Below are 8,765 nucleotides of genomic sequence, written 5' to 3' on the forward strand. Positions count from 1 at the left end.
TCATAATGTGCTAGACCCGATCGACCATCTTGGTAAGGAAATGGTACAAAATCTTTAGCCACGTCCAGATGCTTGGAAATATCGCTCTTGGGAACCTTCCCCTTTAGGTGCCAAAGAGCCATTGAAAATTCGAGGGTCTAACAACCACACCCAACAATTCGTTTGGCAATCTGAGAGGACTCTCCAATACACTTTCTAGAGAATCAACTAGACAGTCAGACTCAATCTAGAATAAAGTATATCAAAGAGTTTAATATCTCTAACTCTTAATTCAATCCGCAATCAGCAAATAGAAATCTGCGAGCCCGATTGAATATAAGAGGAATTAGTTGAACGGTACCAAAGACCAATGTTCAAGTGTCAATCAATGTAAATCAACAACCAAAGGTTGGATATTATAATTGATTGATCTTAACGCACAACTTGTGATATTTCAATTATATAACAAAATATAATGCGGAAAAGAAATAACACAGACACCAGAATTTTGTTAACGAGGAAACCGCAAATGCAGAATAACCCCGGGACCTATCCATCTTGAACACCACATTGTATTAAGCCGCTACAGACACTAGCCTACTACCAATTAACTTCGGACTGGACTGTAGTTGAACCCTAATCAATCTCACACTGATTCAAGGTACATTTGCGCTCCTTACGTCTCTGATCCCAGCAGGATACTACGCACTTGATCCCCTTAGCTGATCCCACCCACAACTAAGATTTGCTACGACCCAAAGTCGAAAACTTGATAAACAAATTTGTATCACACATAAAAGTCTATAGGATTGAATAAATCTGTCTCCCACAGAAATACCCAAGAGTTTTTGTTCCGTCTTTTGATAAATCAAGGTGAACAAGAACCAATTGATAAACTGGACTTATATTCCCGAAGAACATCCTAGTATTGTCAATCACCTCACAATAAACTTAATCGACTAGTGAAACAAGTTATTGCGGAATCACAAACGATGAGACGAAGGTGTTTGTGACTACTTTTCTATCTTGCCTATCGGAGATATAAATCCCAAGCCAATTTTACAATTGCACTCAATCACGATAGAAACAACAAGATCAGATCACGCAACTACAAAGAGAATAGTTGGGTCTGGTTTCACAATCCCAATGAAGTCTTCAAGTAGTTAACCTACAGGGTCTCGAGAAGAAACCTAAGGTTAAAGGAGAATCGACTCTAGTTATGCAACTAGTAACACACATGAGGTGTGGGGAATAGGTTTCCCAGTTGCTAGAGTTCTCCTTTATATAGTTTTTCAAATCAGAGTTTGCAATCCAAGTTACTTTGGTAACAAAACATTCAATATTCACCGTTAGATAAAAAACCTGATTCAACCAAGCTAATATCTTTCAACCGTTAGATCGAACTTAGCTTGTTACACACAAATGAAATGTACTCTCATTTAGGTTTATGTAACCGTGCCCAAACGTGTACACCATGTTGGTTCACAAATAGTTAACCGAGGTTAGCCATATGATTACTCTCATATCAACCTTATTCATCTTAACCATAACTAGTTCAAATGACTCAAACGAAACTAGTTAAAGAGTTGTTCAATTGCTATATTCTCATAGATTTATACAAGAATACAATTGAAGCAAAATCAGTTTGATTCACTCGAATCAATACATGAACATTATAGCCACGGTTTGCAAAGATTGCATTCCTTATTAATAAATGTTTAAGTTCATGTACACTACCGATTTTAGAAAGTAACCACTTAAGTACGCGTACTTAAGTAACCGGTTTTTCAATACTCAGCAGAAATTCACGGACGTGAACTTTCTTCCAGTACGCATACTTAAGTGACTGAATGAGTTGGTTTTGAAATTCCAACATCAACAAAAATTCACGGACGTAAACTTCCGCCAGTATGCGTACGGGTACGCATACTTATCCAGTCTCCTTCAACCATTTTGTATACACACAAGTATACAAACTTTAGGTTCCAGGTTTTGGAATTATACACAAATGTGCGAACACACTCTATGCTTATATACAAAGAAGGTTACACGATTCTAAACTCTTTATTTCAATTATTGAAACATTATTCTATAATGACAATAGCCATTTTTACACACTATTAGCATCAAAGCAATTTTCAAGATATTTAAATAATCATTATCGAAATATTCCAAGTCTTATACCAAATGATTGTATCACACAAAACATGTAAGATGTTACTCAGCAATTTTCTCATGATATAAGATGAAGTTGGTCGAATCGAAAGCTTACCAACACATATTTCGAGAAATATGTAGGCGAGATATACTCAGCTCGAAATCTCAAATGTGTATATAGAAAACTATATCGTAATACGACTTATGTATTAATATAGGAGACAAAGTAGAAATAGACTTTCCAAGTGATAGATGAGTTTAAGTCTCCACATACCTTTTGTCGATGAAGTTCCACAAGCTCTCCTTAGTAGTTCTTCGTCTTCAAGTGATAAATGCCGTGAAGTCTAAGCTCAACTACGCAAACTATGTCCTAGTCCGAGACATCTATAAATAGGCTAGAAATCAATACTTATAGTTTTGATCACTAACATTGACAAACATGCTTGAGATAGCAACGCATGCGAGTTTGACCGAGCAGTGCTCTAACAATCTCCCCTTTGTCAATTTTAGTGACAAAACTATCAATACATATGGATTACAAAATAAATAAAAATTGTAGCTTCTCATCCAAATGCTTGATCTCCTTGGCATCTTCAACATGAATCGAAATCCTCGTCACTTCCAAGTACTCCAATGATTCCAAAGGTTGTAAGTTTAGCACCATCGTTAGTTGAAGATCCGTAGCGATAACAATGAGAAAACAAATGCTCTCAATCATTGTTATACGGTGTCATAGTATTATTACACATCATCAAAGTTAAATTGTATCACAACTTTGACAATAACACTATGGTGATATGTATCACTCCCCCTTAGTCAATACTTCATCTCAAGATGAAAACCATTCCCCCTTACATAATGATCCGTAAACCATTTGTATTTGTAGTATCACACTACACATTAATTCTCCCCATTTTTGTCAATATAAATTGGCAAAGGTACGAAAACTAGTGGTATCCTCATGAAACTTTCATAGAGATACTTCATGACCAAAAGAGAATACCATCCATCATAAAGCCGAAGCTAAATGCATTCAAGGAGTTTATAAAGATACAAGATAACCCCTTTAATATTCCACAGGCGCACTCCCCACCAATATTTGGCAATTAATCACAAGTTCAAAAAGAACTCTCCCCATAAAATGTCATTCCCGAAAGAACAACAAAGGAGACCTTACTGTCACAAGAAAATAAGGATTTCTTTGGACATAACCAAATCACATGAAAACATGAATTTGAATCCAAAGTATTCAATTGAATTAACCACAAGAGAATCCATGATTAATCCAATCGAAATGCACAACTAAATTAACCACAAGAAAACCCATGATTAATTGAATTGGAATTACACAACTAAATTAACCACAAGAAAGTGATCAATCCAATTGGTCATGCTCGTCATAAGAGAACTTACGGAGAAACAACCACTAGTGGAAAACAGAAGTTCCGCGACCGTCAGGAAAAGTCATATATACGAGTTATGCAACAATTTTCAACAGTCTCTGTTGGGGTCTCTGATAAAGCGTCTCTGTTTAGTACAACGCCTAACCGTGGGTCTCACAATAACGACTGATTTTAAGGGTAACAAGGTGCAGACCTACAGCCGTGAGTCTCAGATTTAAATTATAATAAAAAAAATATATAGATTCAGATTTGTTGAATCTGAATGGCTGAATCTGAATAATCTGACTGCATCAAAGTCAAGTCAAGTCAAATGGAACTCAAATCAAAGTCAAGTCAAATGGAACTCAAGGAAAAGTCAAGTCAAATGGAACTCAAATTAAACCCAAACTAAAATTCAAATTTAAACTCAAAAACTTGAGAATTCCACATACATTCATATTATCCATTGAGTTTAAAATTACACAAAAAAGATGAAATTCTGGTTCAAGACAATACATGTCCAAGCTAGCTAGCTAGTAAGTAAGTTCAAACTAATAAAAAATAAGCTAAAAGCAACATGTTAAACAACAAAACGATAAGCTCCTCAGATGACGATAAACTTATCCAATACTTCGTAAATGATATCAAGTAGAGCATCCATGTGATGTGTCCCTGGTTCACATACGACAAAGAACGTCGTTCCTGCAAAGAAAATCAACAACAGCACCATGACTTCGTTCAGTTCAAAATACACGGTCACATAGTGGTATATAGATGAATAAATCCTAGACGGCAAGCTTAAGGCAAGACAACCAGCATTGCTGAAAGAAAAGTGCTCAAAGGCATGCTGCAAACTCATCTACAAGCTTTATCAGTGCATAAGATACTCATGCGACCTAAATTTAACAAGACCATTTTTTAGTTCATTTGATTTTTGACGATTCAATATTCACTGAAGTACCAATGAGTTTTAAACTCGAGTAATGAGTATCATCAGTGCTAGACACTTTTCCAACTGTATTAAGAGGCATCTACATTCAAGTAACACACCAAGTTAAAGAATCGCACGGTAATGGGGGACACATCTCTAAGTAGTAAAACGTTACATGGTAGTACCTATGACTTGAATTTAAAACGCGTCTAGCATCTCAATTGACACCAACCAATTAAAAAGAATCTTAACCTGGTACAGGTTTAACAAAAACAAAAATCCCAACCTAGTCCAAATTCAACAAAAAACCTTGCAATGACGAAGCTCCTTAAATCAACAATCTCTGTATTCTTTCTTTTAATGTTGGAAGCACATGTGAGGTAATTTGAGAGATTAAACCTAGATCTAGGTCATGTAAACAACAGTTGGCTCATCAGTAGCAGGTATACAATCATGCAACAAGAGTGAAAACATAAATGAAGAAAGCAGGGAATTCAGGAAAAGAAAATCACTATAAGGGAATTACTTTTGTGGAATGCTTTTGGTATGCAAATACTAATTCACAGTGGAATAATGTTCAAGCTCGTATCAACAACCAACAAGTTATATATATATATATATATATATATATAGTGGAATATAACAGGTGCAGAATATAACCCAAGATTCGGCATGCTATCTGACCCAAATAAGTACCAAAATCAAATCACAAAGGAGGTTCAGGGTATGTTGTCAACTCACATGTGGGCAAGGGGATCTACATGATTTCCACCAATGGAATTATAAGGTCTCGTGCAAGTTCATTCACGTGTATCCCTGTTTCTCACCCCCTGGAAAGATAACCAATTATACAAAATGAAATTAAAAAGAAAATAAAAGAGCTAACATAACAAATATGGAATGTACTAGGAAGAGACATATGAAACCTTACCTGAGCTTCTTCATTCCAAACTCATCTTCTCCAACAACTGTAAAAATTGATGGAGCTTCATTTGCATTTGCAGTGAAGACAAATGGATCTTCCAAAGCATTCTTATTGGGGTCTGATCTTATTGGAGATTCCAAAACCAAATTCCAGTGCTCCCTTGTCACATCTTTGCAGTAAAAAACTTGTCTAGCTTGAGAAGCATGGATGAATGGCTCGTCGACTTCTTTTGAGCTTCTCATAAACTTTTTGAAGTTGACAAACCTTAACTTTGTATCCGGATCCACATAGGATACATGTACTTTGTCTTCGACTCGCACCCAATCACAGTAAAAAACAATTTCTGAGAAAACTCCATAATCCAGTTCAAGTATGTGTTGTAGAATACCGTAGTACGTAGTATCGTCATCGACCAAGTTAGTATCTCTGGAACTTTCTCTGAAGCTGGTGCAAGCATCCATGGTGACTCCACTATTTTGTGTAGTTAAATTTTTTTCGGCATCGGCTGTGTAAAAAAGATAGCCATTAACAAAATATGAGTTATACGAAATTGTAGCGAAGGTAGCACCAATTGCCAGCCTACGAAAATCTGTCATAGGAGTGCCTTCAAGTTGTTTCTGTAGCCATTCAATGTAGTCTGTAGGTTTTATCCTTCCCGTACGAGTTTTGTTCAAATTACGAACATATATCTCGTACTTCCTGTCAAACAATACAGAAAGTGACAAGTGATATAAGCATTAACTTACAAATCAGGAAACATAATCAAGTAGTACTACTCCCTTAACCTCGTTTCGAGTGAGCACACACAGATTTTAGAAGATGTCATATTGTAACAAAAATCAACTTAGATTTTAGCTTAAACTCATGTCATGATAACTAAAATGTTTCAACTGCACAGTTAAAAATAAAACAGTATGCTAAAGCTTGACGAGTGAACCTCATTAGAGTATAAACTGATTTTACAGCTATAAACAAAATGGAACTGCTAGTTTAAGACACTTTCAGTTGTAGCATGTGGGTAGTTAACTGCTGGTATAAGTTCATTAGATGTGATAAAGTAATAAACTAAGATCTATCACTGATCGTACATTCATGTCTTTGAACTTAAAATCCAATGCATAGTGTGATGAAATGATCTAAAAAGAAATCAACGTAGGCTTTACTTACTCTTCCCATTCAGTATTTTCATCTGAATGTCTCAATATCCACAAACGAACTTGTTCATGCTCTACGTTGGTCAATGAATGTGGCTTTCCTTGTGAATTAGGTGGGTATGGACCTTCATAAACATCACTGGGCATTGATATCTTTCCACGACACTTAAGAGACTTTCGCCTCTTTTCAGGAAGTATCTCGACGCAATGGCGCGCTCCTTCATTAATCTCATACTGTTTTGTAATAGAGCCTTCTACATAATTTTTGTTGCGACCAAGTACTTTGTAGTACCTCATCATCCTGCACATGTAGTTAGTAAACAAAGATATGTAAGTTTCGCTAAGTTCAAAAAAGAATAAACTAAAGGGATCATAAGTAACTAAAGAATTGTTTATACCTCTCGTAAGGGTACATCCACCTAAACTGAACAGGCCCCAATTGATGTGCCTCTTCTGCCAAGTGTACGACAACATGAGTCATACTAACAAAAAAAGCAGGCGGGAAATACATTTCAAACACACATAGTGACTCCACCACACGTTTGTGCATTATACGAAGCTCAGCACGATCAATAACCTTGGAAGTTAGTACTTTGAAAAACAACGATAAGTGTCGAACTGCCTCACGCAAAGGCTTATGTTCTTTGAAACAATGCATCATAAAAATAGGCATTAACCCCTGCATCAGAATATGATAATCGTGAGACTTCAAACCCTTCAATTGGAAGTCTTTCAAGCATACTTTCCGTTTCCAATTCGCACTGTAACCAATTGGAACTTTAAGTGTGCTAAGAGATTTACATATGACTTCCCTTTCTTCCTTAGACAAAGAATAAGGTGCATGAGGCATCTCTACTTTTCCATTCTCTTCCGTCAACCACAAGCAAGGATTTAAGTTTAGCAGTTTTAAATCTTTACGCGCCAGTTTCCCATCCTTGTTCTTATCCTTATGGCTCATAAAAGTTCCAAACAAATTCTCCGTAAGATTCTTTTCTACATGCATGACATCCACATTGTGCCGGATTTGCATAAACTAATGAGATGATATTAAGTTAGAAAGGAATTTCAAACAACACATATTGAATTGAATTTAAGTAACTGTTTCAGCACAAACATAACTATAACTATGATGAGGCCTGTTTCTGAGAAATGGATTCATGGATGCATGCTGGTAGATATAAAGCTTCTAACAAGTAAAATTATGCCGAGCAAAACAAATATAACAAGTAAAGCTATGGAGATCAAAATATTATATATATATATATATAACAAGTAACTGATGAGATGAGATGACATAAAGTTATAAAGGAGGTTACCTTCCAATATGGTAGACAAAAAAAGATCGATCTCTTCGACCAAGGAGACTCACGTACGACCGGCCGCTTGACCAGCTTCCCAAACTCTTTATCTGCGGTTGCTGTCTTGTCGAATAATTCGGCACCACTCAAACGTCTTGGTGCACCCCTTGTCTCCTCAAATCCGTTGAACTCAGATGTTTTCAGTCTATAAGGGTGAAACCTATCTCTTAGAAACCTTCTATGACCCATATAAGCATACTTAGAACCCCATTTTAGCCTGAACGCCTCTGTATTTTCTCTACACACAGGACAACCAAATCTTCCAGAAGTTCTCAAAACAGAAACATGAGCATATGAGGGAAAGTCGTGTATGCACCACAATAACATTGATTTCATTGTAAAGGAAGTCTTTGTATGCGCATCGTACGTTACTTTACCGACTGTCCATAAATCAATTAACTCGTCGATCAAGGGCTACAAATAAACATCTATGTTGTGGTTAGGACCAAGTGGACCAGGAATCAGCAATGTTAACATCGTAAAATCCTTTGACGTGCATTCAGATGGCGGAAGGTTATAACAAGTAAGCATAACAGGCCAAGTACTATGCGAGGTCATCATTCCAAAAGAGTTAAAACCATCAGTTGCTAGTCCCAGACGTACGTTTCGTTTCTCTTCAGCAAACTCATGCCACTTCATGTCTATTGACTTCCATTGTGACGAATCCACCGGATGTCTCATATGTGTAGCACTTTCTTCAACCTTAGCATACCATGTCATCAGCTCAGCTATCCATGTTGTACCATACATACGCTGCAACCTTTCTGTAACTGGAAAATACCTCAGTCTCTTCACTGGAACCTTTTTAGTTGATGGATTACTCCCTTCGGGTGGTTTCTTCCATCTACTTTCACCACATTTAGGACACTTCTCTTCATT

General features: G+C 36.6%; 1 protein-coding gene across 1 annotated transcript; it reads right to left on the reverse strand.

Moving 5' to 3' along the window:
• Window positions 1-5,272: 5,272 nt before the first annotated feature.
• LOC113341177 lies at window positions 5,273-8,222 on the reverse strand. The gene is made up of 5 exons (XM_026586159.1): window positions 7,898-8,222; window positions 6,927-7,521; window positions 6,542-6,829; window positions 5,381-6,073; window positions 5,273-5,279 (listed from the first exon to the last, which is right to left on the reverse strand). The coding sequence occupies exons 1-5, from the start codon at window positions 8,220-8,222 to the stop codon at window positions 5,273-5,275; spliced, it is 1,908 nt and encodes a 635-aa protein (XP_026441944.1).
• Window positions 8,223-8,765: the final 543 nt, after the last annotated feature.

This window comes from Papaver somniferum, unplaced genomic scaffold (genome assembly GCF_003573695.1).
Source record: "Papaver somniferum cultivar HN1 unplaced genomic scaffold, ASM357369v1 unplaced-scaffold_25, whole genome shotgun sequence".
Taxonomy (NCBI): Eukaryota; Viridiplantae; Streptophyta; class Magnoliopsida; order Ranunculales; family Papaveraceae; genus Papaver; species Papaver somniferum.

What these genes read in the sequence shown, in the direction of transcription:
- LOC113341177 (XM_026586159.1), bottom strand. Translation starts at nt 8,222, where the DNA reads ATGAAATCAATGTTATTGTGGTGCATACACGACTTTCCCTCATATGCT. An exon ending in GGTCAAGCGGCCGGTCGTAC is followed by an intron (nt 7,522 to 7,897) that starts GTGAGTCTCCTT and finishes TCATGCATGTAG; the next exon opens with AAAAGAATCTTACGGAGAAT. An exon ending in TGGATGTACCCTTACGAGAG is followed by an intron (nt 6,830 to 6,926) that starts GTATAAACAATT and finishes CTACATGTGCAG; the next exon opens with GATGATGAGGTACTACAAAG.